Genomic DNA, 20,503 nt, shown 5'->3' with positions numbered 1-20,503 from the left:
ACGACACACGGTACCTGACAATCCTGTGAGCCCAAGGTTACACGAGTTACTCAGCATCTAAATCGACAGAATTTTATGTGAATCTGTCAAGGGCGAAGAGATATAAAATTCGGCCAATACCCAAGATGAGAAATGAATCGAAAATATTAATGATTGAAATGGTAAGATAAACCCGACCCCCTCCCCCGAACTATTCTAGCAGAACTGTTTGATATTACATATAACACGAAAATAATATAACCATTACCGCAATCTAGAAAGTAATAAATTAGTCATGTGTTTGTGTGTACAAGGACCTCATTACAGTACAAAAAAAAACATGAACCACTGCAAGTCCCAGAGCACAACCCCAGTAAACCCCTTCTGCAAAGAATATGATAACACAATAGACGGAGATATACTATGTGAGGACAAACAGTCGCACACTCCAACGAGATGGTAATGCTGTCGAAAACAAGCTTTTATCAGCGAACCAAAAAGGTCATATCGGAAGAGTTCCACCGATACCGATTGTGTGGAGGAAGTCTGAATGAGGCTCCGCTAGAGCTTCAAAGGTAAATTCCTGATACGTAAGAAACAAAGTTAATCATTTTCCAAGCCGCCCTCGCTGATAACACTTCGCGATTAACAACAGAACATGGGAACAGTGTCTCCCTGAAATTATTAGACATTAGTATAATTAAAAAAAGTTCAGAGATTAATACGAATTATTTATATCGATGTGAATCTCTAGCCAATCTTATCGGTCCAAATTTCTTATCTAAATAGAGGGCTGACCGATAAACAACCATTCAATTATACTAGGGTTAACGCTTGTTCATTTTCACTAACAAAGTCCCTCGAATTACTCTTAGTCACCAGTCTAGACATGACCACAAGCTAAGACTCAATGCGATACCTATAGGTCAACAACTTATACTATTGTAAAAGGAAAGATATTAACTCAACATACCGTAACTGCAACTTACAAAATCCCCTCACCATAAATAATAAAAACAACTAATCTGAACAAAAAGCGACAAAAGTTTTTTTTACACATCTCAGCTGAAAGGACTCCAAGGTATGGTCAGCAAATAATTAAAATGGGTAAAATCAAAATTATACCCATGATCTTCATTTGAGAAAAGTCCCAACTTTATTTTTCGCAATTCTCGACGAGAAAACATTCAGTAACATACCCGGCATATTTATCCCTTATGTTTAAACAGAAAATATACCTATGTACGTATTCCTATATACACTATTAGCCATTTCTTGCTAGATCCAGACTGCGCATCAAATTCAAGAGTAATACTTCAATGTATTTTTCCATCACACGTTATCCACCTTAGGGCCATTCCTGGCCAAAACCTTCTCATATTTTGCATCAAAGATGGCAGACCTTTGCTGCGACTCCGACCAAGTCAACATTTGGACTCAAGATCCTCAATTCGGCTATAAAATTTTAACGAAAATTTCACCTTTTAGAAGAATGTATGATGTAATATCTGACTACAATTCGAAAACCAGGGGAAATTCTCCACCACCGCCGGAGATTATAATTAGCCGCACTGCAACCACTTCAGTATATATACTTATTATATTATATATATATATATATATATATATATATATATATAGATATATCTATATATATATGTGTGTGTACTGTGAAGATGAACACTCCTTTTGTAGCCAATCCGTCCAATACTGTGACTGTCTGGCTGGAGTTTGTCATTTGGTGCCCACATGCCCAAAACGGATGGATGGTCGGTAGTAGTGGTCAAGGTGGTTCAAAGGACTGGTTACTATTCTGGCTGCAGGCCTTTCGTTCCAAAGGCCCCCTTACCGACGGTCCTCTCTTGAAGGAAATTACTTTCTCAGATCTCTCTCTCTCTCTCTCTCTCTCGTCATCTCTCGCTCTCTCTCTCTCTCTCTCTCTCTCTCTCTCTCATTGTCAAACCTTGACGAGTAATAAAAAATAATCCTTGACACTGCACGATTACAGCGAAGAAAGCAACTCTCAACACCTTCAGCAACCTGACACACAAAAGTTCTTCTCGCGAATTCGCCATACATACTACATGTTCTTTTAGTAATTTGAGACCACTTACGACGAAAAAAATTCTCCCGAAATAAACTTTGTGCAAGAAAAAATTTGCAATTTCTAAACATCTCAAGCACAGTTAAGTATTCAACGATTTTGCTTTCTTTGATTTAGTAGGAGGGTATTATTGTGCATCACTAACCGATGCTTTTGTCAGTATCACGCATAACAAAAGTTAATCGAGTCAAGATTTTTATTTTTGTAATTTTCAAGACTTGCCGTCAAGTCTGCTTAATTATTATGACAGGTGTACTGAAACTAGGCGTACGAATACCGTAGACTTGAATACACGAACCCAGTTTGTAATTATTCATGATTGAGGGAGAACATATTCAGCATAACCTTTCATTTTAAATATTTTCTTTTCAATCTGGCCATTAAAAATGGGAAGGTTGAATTTGTCCTGACTCCAAAAGAAACCATAGTCCTTAATTCTAAAAATATGTAAGCTCTAATGATCAGGAAATAATACTTGGGGTAAGAATTCTGAAGTTTGACAAACCAAACCAAACAAACGTGATAAATATCTTCTTATTGATAAACAATATACTACACTGTACAAATGAAAAGATCTGACTGATGCAAACAATTAACATAGGCCTGATCAAACCGCTGTTCTCATACGTCTGAACATACTGTACAGTGTACACTAATAAAGACGAGGGTGTGGTTTTCTGTAAACGAAAACTACTGAAATAGCTATTTGTCAGTCCCCACTGTTTCTTTCCGTCCTCAGATCTTAAAAACTGCCGAGGCTAGACGGCTGCAAATTGGTATGTTGATCATCCACCCTCTAACCATAAAACATATCAAATTGCAGCCCTCTAGTCTTAGTAGTTGTTATTTCATTTAAGGTTAAAGTTAGCCATGGTCGTTCGTCTGACAAGGCCACAGGCGGCAACAACACAGGCCACCACCGGGCCGTGGCTGAAAGTTTCGCGCAGCATTATACGCTGTACAGAAAATTGCAAGTACATACATAATATTTTATATAAAAATCATGACTACGAAACAACCTTTTTTAGGATTTTTATGTTGCCATCGCAGCATCATTTACAATAAAAGCACTAATGGAGAAGTGGAAGCCCAATACACAAATGAAGAGGAAGGCTCATCACTTAGCCTTTCTGTTATCTACGAGGAGCTCAGGTTTATGGAGAGGCCTTCGAAGAGTATTCTCAGAGCCTTCTCATCCATAAGTGAACGGCCTCCAAACACTGAAGTGAAAAAACACTCGTTAATTCTTGCAATCAAAATGAAAGACGCTGCAGATTTCATTAATATGAATAGTTCGTTGCCTGACTCATTATAAGATTCGGGAATCATGTGCGCATTGATCCGCTCAATGCCACCAACTTCTCCAGAGGGTTTCGCAATCGTTCAGTGGACGGCGAATGGGAGTTTTATGAGGAAATTATAGTTAATAATAACCAGGCAGTTCTTCTCGGGTGACAAGGAAAATAAACGACACACATATGGAAGATACAGGAGAATAAAATGCAAAACCATAAACATGTCAGTGTGTTTGTGTGTAACCAGAATAAATCGAACATAGACAAAATCTATTAAAACTTTCAGGCATTTTCGGTAGTGTAAAGCAGACAACTTTACTACAGAACAAGCTAACATATACGTTATAATTAAAAAAATGTATATTCAGCCCACAAGGCAACAGAGAGAAAAGTTGTTACATTTTTATCTAAAAAGAAACACAGAAACAGAAAATAAGTGCAAACGTATAGCCATTTACTACACGCTGAATCACAGTGACTACATGCGGTCCGCTTTACTACAACGGAAGAGAACTTTGTTCAAATAACTCCCCCCCCCTCTCTCTCTCTCTCTCTCTCTCTCTCTCTCTCTCTCTCTCTCTGTATGTATTGATAACTGCAATATACCTCATTCTGAATCCATTTTACACATATGGAACAGCCCCACAGAGATGTTAAGGATGATGATTAATGCAACAATCCAAGAGGGCAAGGATATTTGTCAAGATCAAGGTGTGCCCTAATCATCAAGTTATTTCCAAACTCCTTTTCAAGTCGTACTTACCTTCTATTTGCCTTGAAAATTCCAATTATTTCCATTTCTCTTTCACACGTTAGTCATATGAATCATCCTCCCATTTCAAATTCATCTTTGACCGTCCTCCCAATCCGCTCAGTAACTTTAAATCTTTCTTACATAATATATATAAATATTAATAATTTTCAATCCTCCTTCCGTTCCCTGGTAGTTTTCTGTCTTCTTTTACAAGTGCTGCCAATTGTCAATCTCCCTCCCAAGTTCCCGTAGTTTTATACTTTCCCCCTAAGGCCTATTGGGTTTTGAAGATTCCGACCAATTCTTTGTTATTTTCAACCTTCAATATTTTCTCCATATCTTAGTCACTTTCCGTCTCCGCTCTAAGTTCTTGTCATCAATCCTAACAATTTTCAATCTCCCAAGTCCTAGTTATTTTGCATTTCCCGTCTAAGTCCTGGTTGTGTTCATTTCCCTTGCAAGTAATAATTACTTCTGATCTCTCTTATTAATCCTTATAGACTACTTTTCTTCAAAACCGGAGTTGTTTTCTACCTCCATCCAAAAACAGTTCTTGTCATTTTCATCTTCCTTCCAGATCCCGTCATACTCCATTTTTCTTACTGATGCTATTAACTGTGCCATCTTCCTTCCACCCTAGTATTCGTCAATCATTCGTTGGGGTCCTTTTATTTCCCAACCTTCCTCTCAAGTCTCGGCAATTTTCGATCTTCCTTCCGAGTCTTAATCATCTCCAAACACTCTGCTTGGTTATTTCAATTAACGACCTTCTCTCGTGGACTTGGAGATTTTCAGTCTACCTTCCCAGTCATCTTTTAGCAACTTTTCGAAGGCCTTATTACTAGCAATTTGCCTTCAAGGCACAATCATTTGTTATTTTCTAGTTTGCTTTCAGGTACGACATCTTTTTAATCATCTTTACGAGTCCTAGTTATTCCATTCCAGTTACAAGTCATTTTCAATCTCCCTTCCAAGATCTAGTTGTTTCAACCTTCCATACAATCCTTACTTAAGATAAGTCTCCTTTCAATGCACTTGCTGCCTTCTTTCTAACATTCCATCCAAGTATTAGCAATGTTCAAACTTTCTTTCCAACTCCTAGAAATATTCCCTCTTCTTCCCAGATCTCGCGAAGTTCAGTCTTTCTGTTAAGTTCTATACAATTTTACTCTTCCTTCGAAGAGCTAATATTTTTAAGCTTTTCTCTCTTCTCCTCGTCATTTTCAATCTTACTTCCCCGTCCTGGTGAATATCATTCCTCATTCCAATTCAAAGTTGTTTCAGTCTCTCTCCTTATTTTAAGTCGCCCCCCCCCCCAGGGGGCAGCAGAGTATTCACACACTGGTTTACTTGTCAGTCCACCCACGATCGTTCGACGGATGAGCGTCCACACGTACAGGTAGAACTGTCAGTTGGACAGTCAACTCGAGGTCATTGACCTCATTTCTCGCGGCTCGCCCAACCTTCGTCGTGGCAACAAATTTATGACAGCGATGGAAACTGCTCGGTGATAAAGAGTTGGAGCCTATAGACTATATGCTGCTTCGGCAATTCACTTAAAAATAGATGAGAAGCAAAAAGGCGTAAGTGTGTGGTCTAAATTTTGCCTATTAAAGAGAGATGTCTATTCTCATACAATATTGATGAATAAGGGTGAATTACACCTAGGGGTTGGTTCAGTTATATATGAAGCCTAGGCTTATACCAAACTGTATCATCACATGGAAATAGTTTTTATTTATTATAATATGATTTGGACTCAAAACGGTCTACAAATAGCGCTGCGGGGTCTAATAAAATGAATTAGGCCTATCCATAGGTTTATTCATATTCTGGTCCGAGAGGCGGATATCCTTCCCAGGCGAAATCCAGCGGCGAACCGTTTTAAAATCGTTGGTTACCCGTCCGCACGTGCGGTCACCTGTCAGTTGGTCGAAAGAACTTAGGTAATTCCATCAGTTCATCAGTTCTGGTGAGTGGACTGACTCCGCCCACAAACTGTCGTCCACACGTACGTTTTAACCTCAGTTTCGAAGAACTGACGGAGATTGACAGGTAAACCGGTGCGTGAATACCACCAGCCAGTTCGATGTAGCACACACCGATTACTGACCTACTTTCGGAGACCATTTCATGTTCAATCTCCCCTTGAATTTTCAATCATTCTCAACTTCCCCTCCGTCAGATTCGCTTTCCATCTTCCTTGCAAGTCCTGGTCAATGACCAAACCTTTCATTCAAGTTTCCAGTCATCTTCGGTACACTTTATCCTTAAAGCTGTGGACATTTTGAATATCCTTATCGTACTCCTACTTATTTCTTATTTTCAGTTTACCTTCGAAACCAGTTTATTATTCTTTTGAAATTCTATTCAGTTCTAAAGTTTATAAAAGCATCATCTGCCATAATATCGCCATTATACTTGAATTTCATTTATTTCATTCTCTATCAACGCTTTTCATTTCCTTTTATCCTCTTTAGCCGGTATGCAAATATTTCAATCTGCCTTTCATCGTCATTACAAACTGCATTTTAATCCTCTCCTTACCACCGGTACGTACGTACGCCTACATTTTCACCTTCAGTGGCTCATACCTGCAGTTTATCACTATATACATACGTTCTAATCCAAGTAGGTATCATCATCGTTATTTACATTCCAGTACTTTTGACAAAAACATATTCTATATTTTTACCTGTCTCATCGGCTTGGCCATGAATTAGTCTAAATCTTTTATTCTGGTTTGTTTTTAAAAAAACTCTCAGGTGATTCGAAGATCCTAGCTATTATATCTGATACTTCCAATTTCAACGCAGCCATTATTGTTCATATTTCAGTTCATTCTATTCCATACCTGACGATTTGGTTCTCTAGTTTTTCAAATATTACCTAAACTTCATATTATCTGACAGAAAAAGCAGCTGCTCATGTTGATAAAAAGATTAACAAAACTCGCTTATTTTCCTTTAGGTCATACGAGATGAAAACGGAACTCTCTCTCTCTCTCTCTCTCTCTCTCTCTCTCTCTCTCTCTCTCTCTCTCCACTGTGCAACCCACGACAGCAGCCAAATGTAATGACTAGGTAACTAATTCATAGATTACGTTAGCAGAGGCAAGTTTGACTTTCAAGGGACGCGCCCATCTGTCCCTCTTCGTCCCGTTCGAGATTCGAACATGAGTCGTCCAGTCGAGTGAGAGAGAAAGGGAGGGTGTGTGTGTGTGTGTGTGTGTGTGTGTGTGTGTGTGTGTGTGTGTCAAGCCAGTGTCTAAGCAAACTGAATACTACTTCAGCATAACTTCTCTTAATGGCATTTTCAACTCGGGATCTTCCTTCATGGTTGCGAGATCGAGAAAGGAGTCTTGATGTCCAATTAAATGACAATCAAGGATGGCGTAGGTTAGCAGCAGATTTTCAGTTGCAATACAGCGCCAAGTACAGAGAGCAAAAATGGTTTAATCGACATTTAGCAAATGAAAGAATACACGGTACAGTACGCAATGATAAATGACCCGATATAAAACACACTTATCAGGAAGCTAAAGGGTTAACAAATAAATTGACAATTAGCCAGTGTCAAGAGGGACTGCATAAGGGGCCTTCATGAAGGACCGTGCAAATACGATCTGCTTGTAGAGATGGCAACCAGAAGCGGACGAGATGAGGAGAGAGGAAGAAAGGGGGAGGAGGCCATTTACATAACTTCAAAAACACTTCAATTTAATCCGCAAAATTTTATTATAGAAGATAGACAGTGTTAATGACCCGAGAAGACCCCCAAAGGGGTCACGCCTCGTATGTGGCGCCAGAAGTATATAAGAAGTGCCCTTCTTACATGCACCGAGGCCACTTCTATCTTACTAGTCGAGGATGAACCCGAGTAGACTGGGAGGGCGGGGGCATGGATGGTTATCTGAAGGGGTGGGGTGTGGCGGGTGGGGTTTTAGGGCTTGTATAAGGAGGTGGAGGTGGAGTGAGGGAGGGTATCAAGACTTGACCGCACCCCATCTTTACTCATCGGGACACACACGGATGAGAGAGAGAGAGAGAGAGAGAGAGAGAGAGAGAGAGGGGCATATTTCAAGCATCTACATTATTATATCCTTGCCACGAAGCATTTCAATTCTCACATCACAGCGACTGACATGAGGTTCCGAGAGAGAGAGAGAGAGAGCGAGAGACTTAAGGTTTGAAAATCTTTTTCCAAAACCACCTAATGCTAGTGAAGTATGCGTGTGGTAGCAGTGTTGCCCGGCAAAGCAGCGAAAATGAAAAAGCAAAAAGAAAAAACTTGGATAGAACAGCAATTGGGAAGACTGAGCTGCACACTTTCAAGAAAGGGCGACAACTTGACATGAACCGTTCGCGTAGGAACGAGGCCCACGATCCACGAAAAACAGAAAATCCTGACAGGACGAGACAGCACGAGGGCTTTGGCTCCAAATAACCTTCAGAACAAACTTCAGCCACAGACTTGAATCCTTGGAGGAAAGTAAGAGAGGACGTCTGGGACAGCCACTCACACATTCTATTTTCTCTCCGGGCAGCGAGTAGGGATGGGTATAACGATCATGGAAGCTGGGCAGGCTAGAGGGAGAGGGAAGCGGTCTCCAAGGGACAAGGAACTACATAACACCGGGAGACACCTCGGGTGCGAGACACTCCCTTATTCAACTCGCAGGATACTACAGGACTACAGAGAAATTCTCGCTGTCATTGGTGTTCTTTCATCGTTAGTGTATCATAAGTACGTGCTAATACACTTAAGAAATGTAGGACCTATTATTTTGGCTACTGGGCACATTTATTGTTAGAGAAAATAGCGAAAAAATGAAGACTTTACAAATCAAGAACTCGCCAAACTCGCATATAACCAAAGTACAAGTCAGCAATCAAACCAACAGGCTAGACATTTATAAATGTAAAAAGGAAAAAAAAGTTTCGCATACCCGCAAGAGTGAAGTTCGAGCGATAGATAGCAATTACATTCATTCATTCATTCATTCACACGTCCATTCTTCCTGTTTTTCCACTAATTACCTGAGCTGAGGACGCTGCCCGTGTCACTGCTGCAAAGAGGAGACATGCCAGGAGTGCGGCCCGAAGGTGGAGGAGGCCTACACTCGCAGTGTCAGTAGCCCTCCGCCTGTGGGGGGCCATGGCGATAAAAGGCAAAGTCCTCGTCCTTCTGCGAGAAGGACCGCCGAAATCTTCGCGAAACGTTGTGCTAAGTTTTCGAACACTGAGGTTTTGTTTATTCTGAAAGTAAAAAATGACAGATAGATATACACAGCCCCTTTCTCCGCGTTATCCCCCCAAAAAGTTGAGGGACTCGAAATCCTTCCTGGCGCGTCTGTCTCTTCACTTACAACGGGAAGTGCACGATGCCCACACTACCTCTCAAAACCAACTCGATTTGAACCGTGAAGGACGCCGGTCGAAGGGCAACTGACTGACTCCAAGACTCTGGGCCTGATCAAGGCGCGGGCTGCTGCTGCTGCTGCTGCGCCGCCGCCGTGAGCCCCACGCCCCCCGCCCCCCGCCCCCTACTATTCCGCCCCGCCTCGGCTCCCCCAATCAGCCATACCCTAAGCCCCTCCCTATCCGGGCCGATACCAGGCTAGAAGCTATCTCACTACGAAGATGGAAGAAAGAAACGAAGAAACAAAAAAGACAAAAAGATAATGATGATACAAACATGTATGTAAACTGTCAGATAATATGCATAGATGAACGCTAGTGTACATTTTTCGCTTGACAGCAAAGCCGCAGAGAGAGAGAGAGAGAGAGAGAGAGAGAGAGAGAGAGAGAGAGAATTTCATCTTACTAAACCGTACTGGGATACCGAACACCCAGTCTAGACGCATTAATCCGAACAGACATGTCCAACAAACCCCGCCGGCAAAATGCATACAGAGCCCTAAAAACAGAATTATAAATCAACCATTGACCCAATGCCCTAATCTCCGATATGGTCAAAATGCCGCCCTTGAAGCCGAGAGCAATCGTACATAAAAATTACATTACCCCATTCTATAACCACAATATCGTTAATGAGTTCGATTCTCAGAACACCAATTAATGTAGGGGTGAGGACTGAGGAGCACTTCATAGAATCTCTCTCTCTCTCTCTCTCTCTCTCTCCTTCTTTCTCTCACTCTCTGCTCTCTCTCGTCGTCATTCTCTCATCACCTCCACTCTCTCTCTCTTCTCCTCAACCCAACTCTCCTCCTCTCATCTCATCTCCTCTCTCTCTCTCTCTCTGTCGCAGCCTAGTCAGTACACAGTGTTTTCTGCAATACCGTTAAGTGTTCCGAGTTATGGTGAGAGAGAACTTCTGACGCATTTAAGAAAAATAAGTTTACAAATATTCAACGGCTGGTTTTCATTTCACTTTCCCCTCCATTTAACTTCCTTAACCAAACACTTTTTGTCTATTTCTTTCACATTATGAACCAGTACGTTGCACATCAAGAAGAATTATGATTATAAATACAGTGGGGAAAAACTAATAATCATAACTATATAGCTTGAAAAACTAATTGTAGTTAGTAGCACTTCGCCCAAATGCTTGGTAGCTCTAGAAAAAAAAAAACTTGACTGCCTCGTTCATCCTTTTACAGCTGAATCAAGGATGAACACCTTATACGATAAACACGCACAGCATCAACCACTTTGCAGACATCAATACCCTTCCTTCCCAAAAGCTTTTCAACGCCACCCAGTCAACACAAAGTTGGTGTCCCACCCCTCCCTCCCGATTATTATTATAAAGTCAAGATTTACCAGCCCAATGAGTCTAACCAGACTTACAGTGCTGGCCCGAAATCATTCGGGACGAAATTATTAAAAAAATGTACGCTCATAAAATGTTATGTCTACAACATGGAATGGTATGGAATGAAGTTAATGAATTATAATAAATTAATGATAAATGAGGGGATTGTTAAGTGATATATGAGGTTGGAATTAAAAATATGAATTGAACTTATAAAAGACTGAAATAGAAAAAAATGACAAAAGTCATCTATTTAAAAGGGCATATGTCCTCCCGAAACTTCCTAACTTTACACACTTCCCAAATTCATCATCCACCATTCTCTCAACATGACAAAAGCGGTAAAAAAATCAGCGACTTGTAAATTGACGCAAGAGTGACACCACATCGTATTTCTGAATTTCAGACCTTTTCAATATTTGACTCCCATCATACACTCCAACTTTGACGTTCACAGATAGTTCTCCAATCTTCCTATTCCTTTCTTTAAACCCTGTTTGGTGACAGTAGACAATTCCCAGGCATTCAAAAGATCTATATTCCCCTTAGCTTGAAGATGTGGGCCAAGGCAGCTCTGTAGCCTTTGTCTGCTGTGGTAGAGAGGACTCTCCTCATGCAGGTGCACTAGGAAGTCCACTACTTCCCTTAAACACAGTAGTCTTTTGGACCATGTCTTCCAGCTCACGTCTGATAGATTCCAATGAAATGGGACATTACCATACCTGTCAGCTATGGATGTGTCAGTGAGTGCTATGGCTGTGCGGTAATGAGCTCAAACTCATGATTTCAGAATACAGTTTACCAAGGCGTCAATAATCAAAAAAATAAATTTGAGATCACTGGATCATAGTATATACATACGTATACAAGTTCTAATGACAGGGTGAGCACAACAGGCCAGAGACAGACAGACAGACGAATAAACACCCATGAAGTACACATGGATGACGGTCTACCTGTGGACATAAATTCTTCCAACTGTGTTTGAGGAGTTATGATGAAAAGGCAATTAAGTAAGGAATGCTAACTGACAGACGGACCAACACCGTTTTTTCATGCACAGCTATGCCCAAGGATCTCTCTCGGTATCACGTATGATAGACATATGGACAGACAAATTTATGATTCCCCTTTATGCACAGCTGCCTTTGGTATCAAGTTTGACTGAAATCTCTTCAACCATGTACTTACTAGGTGTTACAATGACAAGGTGAGCGTGACAGAGACACTGCTGGATAGACGGATGAACAATCCCAGTTCATGCTCATCTACACATCATGACCTACCTTTTCGCTAAGTTTGCGTAAATCCCTTAATCAGTTCAAAAGTTACTGCGGCAACATGGTAAGTATGACAGTCACACTGTCTGACCGGTAGGCAGGCAGATATTTAAATAAACGGACGGACTTGAGAGAGAGAGAGAGAGAGAGAGAGGAAAAAAACTACACTCGCCATAACTTTTTCTGTACCGGGTTAAAATATAAATGATAAGTATTTTGGCAATTATAGTAACTGCATCCTGGCCCGTCGTGTGAGAAATGGTATATAAAGAAGACTACTTGGGCAATAATGCAAACTGAATTGGCAGAGGTTTGCATTCTTTGACTGCTTTTTTTACATTAATATTACTGGAGTTCTGGGGTAAGTTGGCTGTCATGGTGACGGATTTTCGCTCAGGTATTTTGAGAGCTAGTTATAAAAACTTATGATATGGGAGTCATACATAAATACAGATGGAACATTTGAAAAACGTACCTTTCGACAGTGCAGTCTACATCAAAATCATAAACTGAATTAACTTGTATTATTTATTCGTCTCTTCATGCGCATTTTCATTGACTCGCGAGTGTGAGAGACAGAACACAAGTTGAAAATAGCAACGTAAAGAAAAGTCTCAAATCTGAAAGAAAAACTAACAGTCGTCATGAATATATATGAATACACGAGAGTTGAGGAGGCGTCTACCAAAGAACAACGCAAGAATCCAAGTTGGAGAGGAAATCAAGGGATTTAATCCTAATGGAAACATTCTCTTCGTCCCAAAAATCCATCTCTGGAATTGTTTTCGAATTCACTTTTTTAGTGTCTTCCATACATACAAAATACTCGTGAGTGTGTGTGTGTGTGTATGTATATATATATATATATATATATATATATATATATATATATATATATATATATATATATATATATATATATATATATATATATTTACATATAGATAGATATTGTTATGAACCATTTCTATACTTGTGTTTCAGGAAGAGGTTGATGGGCCCACACCATTCTCTAGCCTTGCTGCACACCTAACCGCACCCGACAAGCTACCACATAGTCACTGCTAAAGTCAACAGAAGCACAGAAGATTGTAACAGAAAGCATACTCGAGTCGTCTTTCCTTCAGCCAGCATCCAGCTTAGGACTTATTGCCATTGGCAGGTAAGGCTGGTAACCACAGGTCCATGAGAAACACACACACACGCGCGCCAAATAATGGAAGTCGAAGTAAGAAGTGAATGCAAAATAATAGGGAGGGTTAAGTATTAAGTGATAAAGAAGAAGAAGAAGCAGGAGATGAGAAAAGTGAACTCTGAAGAACAACGCTACAAATTGAGAAGGGAGCAGATGCTGCACCGTCAACAGCAGTCAAAATAAGTTTAAAGCAGGAAAAAAATATGAATGCGGAAGTCTCGCTAACACAGCCTAATACGGCGTCTTCGAGACGAATTTTTGAGAATTCAGTGACACCCTTCCGAGAGTTTTCCCAGACGATAAGTAGCGGTTTCATCCTGAAAATAGGCAGATGGATGACCTTACAGATGGCTATACGTGTAAGACGAGATGCGGCACAATTATCGGAGCCGCATCAACGACCTGTCACACAGTATGGGGAAAACGTCGCGAGATATCACAAGTTCACGGATGAGCATCTAGTTGCTTCAAGGCCCTGTTTCAAATATACCCTTACACTCTGGTCCAGGGCAGTGTGTAGTCAAGGAAGGGTCAACTTTCGACGACCTGAGACAATTCACGATCGTGGCACACAATCCTGTGACCATCTCACGACAAACGGAGACAAGTTGGCAAATGTGTGGCCTCAAAAATGATGATCAGGTTTGACTTACAACTGTAATCGTCATTAAGGGAGTACAAGACTCCTCTTCACGAGCAGTGACGATTCACATGTACCGTCGCACACTTCGAATTTTCAGGAGAAATGATTCTCCCGTCGCAACCTTATCTTTAAAGGTCCTTTAGTCGAAAGTAAGACTGGAATATGACGGTAGACTATCAAAATTGACGACAAAGAATTCTTATTTCTGCTGCGAGGGAACCAATCATCACTACGTAGAAAAATGTCATCAATATGAGAGAGGTGAAACTATGGCTAAAGCTTCGAAAAAAATTAAAAGATGACTCAGGGCCAAAGCCTTACATTTGATTTCATTCCATAATTTCAAAGCCTCAAACGATCTGTGCCAGATTAATCGTCCAATGTAACACAAAGCGAATTTCCCCGCCTGGCAGGTCATTTTAACTACAATAAATAAGTCAAAGATAGTGTTATTACAAGTACCTTCCAATGATATAAAAAACTAAAAGTACAGTCATATACATTATTGTTATCAAATGAAATATCCAAAACTATAGGAAATAAACCGCTCTAATTATTTTCATCAAGGTTTTAAAATAAATACAATTTCGTGCATCACACTTGAATAGCCCAGTCGCACAATTCGTCACCTGTACTTTTCTAAACTTATTGTAAAAACTGTCAAAATAACAAAATAAAAAACTCTTACAGAACACGAAATTTCCACTGATCCGGAGCATTACCAATTCGAATGTCCCAGACCCACAATTCCAAAACTATTCTACAAATATTCCCTGAAAGGAAATCATCTTTGCTCACCCAAGAGCGCAAATCCCTTCGCATTTCTCACCTCTTGCGGAACAGATGCTTTCAGTTTTCTCTGTTTGGCTTCCTTAGCATGCAAAAACAAACATAGTGCAATACACGCCGATGTCACAAAAACTAAAGGAAATATAAGTATACATACATACATTATATGTATATAAAAGGAACATAATGAGGCCAAATAAATGCATACGGTCAATTTTGGGCAAAATTTTTCAAAAAATAAAATAAAATATAGTATACATAAAATACAAGGCATAAGTTTGGTGTGAGGAGATGAAGTGTAGAAAAGGGATAATAATACACCATTAAACAACAACACAAAATCACTGTATAACCATCAATGTATGTTCGCAAATAAATAAAATTCCAACACATCGACACAATTTGATAGTAAACTTTAACCCTATTATATTATAGTCAATGTCACTCCTCTACAAGAAACTTTGGTTCCTTCAATCCTCGTACGAGTGAATCAAATGAATAAGTTCATTTTGTGTTTTATTGGATTAATTTGTATTTAAACATCAATTATTCACGAAATTTATTTCCGTTTTCTAAGCTCTTATTTTTACCGTCACTGTCATCTCCTCTTAAGCAATATTATTTAATACATAGTTAGTTTTGAAATCTAAAACTAAAAAGTAAATCCGATTTTTAACATGCAAGCCTGACCCGCAAACAAAAAGTCGCCGCTTTATCTTTAATTTCCAAGAAGTCTACGATCCCTCTCTTGAACTTGAGAAGTGCAACGGTCTCTCGCTTGAACCTGAGAAGTGTTATGGTCCCTGCCTTGAAATTGAGAAGTGCAGTGGTCCCTCTCTTGAATCTGAGAAGTGCAGTGGTCCCTCTCTTGAATTTGAGAAGTGCAGTGGTCCCTCTCTTGAACTTGAGAAGTGCAGTGGTCCCTCTCTTGAACTTGAGAAGTGCAGTGGTCCCTCTCTTGAACTTGAGAAGTGCAGTGGTCCCTCTCTAATCTTGAGTGGCAGTGGTCCCTCTCTTGAATCTGAAGAGTGCAGTCCCCTCTCTTGAACTTGAGAAGCGCAGTGGTCCCTCTCTTGAAATTGAGAAGTGCAGTGGTCCCTCTCTTGAACTTGGAAGTGCAGTGGTCCCTCTCTTGAAATTGAGAAGTGCAGTGGTCCCTCTCTTGACATTGAGAAGAGCAACAGTCCCTCTCTTGAAATTGAGAAGTGCAACGGTCCCTCTCTTGAAATTAAGAAGCATGCAGTGGTCCCCTCTCTTGACACTGAAAAGTACAGTGGTCCCTCTCTTGACACTGAGAAGAGCTACAGTCCCTCTCTTGAAACTTGAGAAGAGCAGTGGTCCCTCTCGTGAAAGTGAGAAGTGAAATGGTCATTTTCTTGAACTTGAGAAGTGCAACGGTCCCTCTTGTGAACTTGAGAAGTACAGTGGTTCCTCTCTTGAAAGTGAGAAGTGAAAAGGGAATTCTCTTGAAACTGAGAGGTGAAATGGTCCTTCTCTTGAACTTGAGAAGCGCAGTGGTCCCTCTCGTGAAAGTGAAATGGTCATTCTTTTGAAATTGAGAAGTGAAATGGTCATTCTCTTGAAATTGAGAAGTGAAATGGCCCTTCTCTTGAACTTGACAAGTGCAATGGATCCTATCGTGAAAGTGAGAAGTGAAATGGTCCTGCTCTTGAAATTGAGAAGTGCAGTGGTCCCTCTCTTGAAAGTCAGAAATGGAATGGTCATTCTCTTGAACTTGAGAAGTGAAATGGTCCCTCTCTTGAAATAGAGAAGTGCAAACCCCCATTGAATTCAAAGGTTACTCTGATGAATGTGTTAGACATGAAAAGATACATGCAAAATAAATAAATGAATAAAAAAAAAACTAGGATAAAAATTCTAAACCAAGGTAGGAATGAAAACTAGAACGACCCACACATCTGCTATTAAACATAAATAGAGTGAAGATATCAAGTTTAGAAAGTTCAAGCCTCTGATGATACAACATTCATGATGGCACACTACTATTATTCACAATATGGCATAAGTCCTCACGGAAAAGACATGACAAAATTTACTTTCACGTAATAGAATTCCTATATTTTAAGGGTGAAAAATGGAGCCACAACAATGAAAATATATTCAATTAAATACATTTCAAATTAAAATGCAATGCCAACTCCGTAATTAACGTCTTTCCAAAACTCTGATAACCTTACACACTCGACTTCATATTATAAGCATGTTGCATTAAGAAGAGTAAATGAAGCAAAAATATGAAGTCTAATAATGTACATCCGACAGACACGTCATACGGAAATGCATTGGCTGAACTTTTGAACCCAGACTGGCTTTGTAAAGGAGTAAAGCCGTTATTCCTGAGGGTTTGACCTTCATTTCCTATCCTAAGCGTTAACAGGAACCTGTCACCGTTATTTAGTATTTTAAAGTACTTGATCAGTCAATCAGTCTCCAGTTTATGCCGAGTCGAGGATCACTCGCGCGACGACGTGTCAACAGGAACATAGGAGTATAAAATGTAGGCCAGAGGACCCAAGAAGTCATTCACCGCTGAAAGGGAAATTGTGGTTAAAAAGATTAAAGGTGCAAATTGAGGAAAACCTCACAGCAGTTGCACTATGAAAAAACTGTGAGGAAAAGGTGGAGAGAGATGATAAAGCCGAATATGAATGGAGGTATAGTAAAAGAAATAAAAGGGTTGCAGCTACAGATCAAACCAAAGCAGTAAAGAACCTTATCTATTGCCTACAATGCACCGCATGAGGTGCAAAGACTGCGCTACACGTCCGTCGTGTTTATAGTAATTACTTAGCTGTAGTATCTCTCTCTCTCTCTCTCTCTCTCTGCTAATTCCATAATATGGACAGAACCAAGAGTAAAGTCAAGCTGACAAAAACAACGACAAAAGTAAGTAAGGGGAGAAATACCCGAAATCCAAATAATTCTTGCCAGTCAAATGATTCGTCGCACAGGCCAAGTTTAAAATCCACGGAGAGAACAATTCTACTGGAGATAAAATCTGTTTTTTAAAACACGAACATTTTCTTTAGCCGTAAACTTCTTGGCATCATTCGACCTTGGTAGCAGATATCCTAGTAAGAGCCAGCAGAGCAGGCTTGATGGAATGTCAAAAAACTCTTCTACCCCCCCGGTGCCAGGATTCGCCCCTGCCGCCTTCAGTCCTCACTCCAACACCTTATCCTTGATATCGAGAACATAGCTGCCAAATATATTATTCTTACATAACTAATAACACAAATCCTGGTTTCCTATATCAAAAGGGAATATTCGTTAACCACAATGTTGTTCAGAAGCTAGACATCTTTCCATTTCAAATGGCTATTTAAATACTTTCAGAATAGAAAATAGTCGCCATGCTACATCTAATAACATTCAGGTGTAGCAAGGCTACATGGATACACGTACTCCCGGAGATTAGCCTCCTGGCTTTGTTTACGAAATCCCGATAGGCAGTCACTATTAAAAGGAAAATAGTAAAATATATAATTAGCTTAACCACCACACAGGCGCGTGCGCACGCGCACGCACACACACACACACACACACACACACACACACACACCACACACACACACACATATATATATATATATATATATATATATATATATATATATATATATATATATATATACTGTGTGTGTGTATGTGTACACTCGCGCGCGCACACGTGTTTGAATATGGTTGTGAGTGTGCAATTTAAATGATCTTAATAGGAATGAAAATGACCAAAATAATGGCAATTATGATGATGAAAACATGAAAGTTCTAGCGTCGAAGCACATGCAAACTAAAGGACGTCGGACGGAAATGATGACGCACCACCATGTCGAACATACTATGCTGCAATATCGAAGATAAAACACACGATGACATTTCTTCAATGACAAGAGTGAAAATGATTCATAAACGAATCCACTACCTTTAGCGGTGAAATATCTTTAGTAAAAAATACAGCTAAATATTTGGAAAACATGAAACAACTAGGCGTTGATAAATTACCCATAAACGCATTTTTACTTGAAAACGAGCACATATGAATGACACTTAACTATTCAATTCTTTCGTGAAGTATTCACGTGTGTGAACCCCACACACCGCTGATATACATATGCAGCTTCGTATCCGTACAAAACTAAATAACGCCTAAGGATTTCAATAATCTGACTGACTAATGAAATAACCATTCAATCTACTAAAATCCTTCTGAGTAAGTGTTAACGTATGTCTGCAGTGTCTGTGTATTTACTGGTTAGTATCCATTAAACCAGTAGTGCCTATGAGTACAAATCCGTATATATGGCTGTTCATGGATGTGTGTGAAATATTTCTGTTACTGGGGAACGCAAGAAGGGCCTACTTAAGCTGGCAATTTTGCTAATGTACGAGTGTAGGTTTGGGGTATCTTAGTTGTATGCTTGCCGATGTAAGGTGTACATATTATGTATACGTTTGCACGGGTAAAGCCTCTCGCGTTCGGTTATCTCTATAAATCTTTGTACATACCTGTCCAATCATGCTCACATATCTAGATAAATGCATTTTAAAGGCCGTTTGCAGGTGCACGACATAAATTTCGGATGTACTATTAGGTGCTTATCGTTAACGTTTCTAGGCGTGGATTTACAAAGTATAGTTTTCAATAACAGAGTCAATAAAAAATAAAATACAAGTGAGTCAATAGTCTGGGAATGTGACCTTAATTCAATCGGATTACAAATAAATACCGTCCAATACCACGAACCCCATCCCAAAGACTTTCATAAATCTTACTTGTGTAAGTTCACACAAAGAAAATCGAGATAAGAAATGGAGTTCCGCACAGATAAGAATAACAGGTAAAAGAAATCTGACGGGAATGTACGGAATAAGCTGGCTAAATGATCAATTAGAGAGAGAGAGAGAGAGAGAGAGAGAGAGAGAGAGAGAGAGAGAGAGAGAGAGAGAGAGAGAGCAGGATGTACCCTGTAATATCATAAATTTCAATAAATAATTAAATATATATCTATATCTATATATATAATTATATATATACACATATAATTACATACAATATTGTGTGTGTGTGTGTGTGTGTGTGTGTAAGAGAAAAATAAGTAGTTATCTAATCAGTCATGATAATCATACCAAGGTGACATGCTGAGGTGGATAAATTCTCTTATCGCTAAATTTGTTTACCAAGTAATATTTTAAACTAATTGGCAAGAATAATTGAACTTTTCCTGAGTATTCGTAAAAGAAATATAAAAAACAACTCGCCAAAAATCATTTATTGAAATCCCAAAGAAAAGTGTCTTCGATTAACTGTATTTTTAGTGTCTATCCTAAAAACTTGATCCTTCCAAACTTTTATTCAGCATTTTATATTCAAAACGTTTATAATATATACATAAATAATTATATATATACTACTATTAATATATATATATATATATATATATATATATATATATATATATATATATATATATATATATATATATATATATATATATATTTATATAATTACCTTTTCCATTAAGATATTTATGTTTCCAGATAGCACAAACGATCATACTTAATTTTTTTTTTTTAAGAAATTTGATCAGTTTGGCAACCATATGATCTAATTTGAGTGGCCTATTTGGTCTAAGGTCGAACGTCATAATTTTGATTTTCGAGAAACG

At 39.3% G+C, this 20,503-nt stretch overlaps 1 protein-coding gene across 1 annotated transcript in view; it reads right to left on the bottom strand.

Annotated features, from left to right (window-relative positions):
* Positions 1 to 9,595, bottom strand: part of LOC135219776 (basement membrane-specific heparan sulfate proteoglycan core protein-like) — a gene marked incomplete in the record, with an annotated part of 1,285,796 nt that extends 1,276,201 nt beyond the window's left edge. Inside the window, 2 exon segments of the mRNA XM_064256828.1 lie at positions 9,172 to 9,390; positions 9,501 to 9,595. Coding sequence (XP_064112898.1) covers positions 9,172 to 9,291 — 120 coding nt within the window.
* Between the last annotated feature and the right edge of the window lie 10,908 nt (positions 9,596 to 20,503).

This window comes from Macrobrachium nipponense, chromosome 1 (assembly GCF_015104395.2).
Source record: "Macrobrachium nipponense isolate FS-2020 chromosome 1, ASM1510439v2, whole genome shotgun sequence".
NCBI lineage: Eukaryota > Metazoa > Arthropoda > Malacostraca > Decapoda > Palaemonidae > Macrobrachium > Macrobrachium nipponense.
The sequence above is the reverse complement of the archived record's forward strand: the minus strand, read 5'-3'. Positions and strand labels throughout refer to the sequence as shown.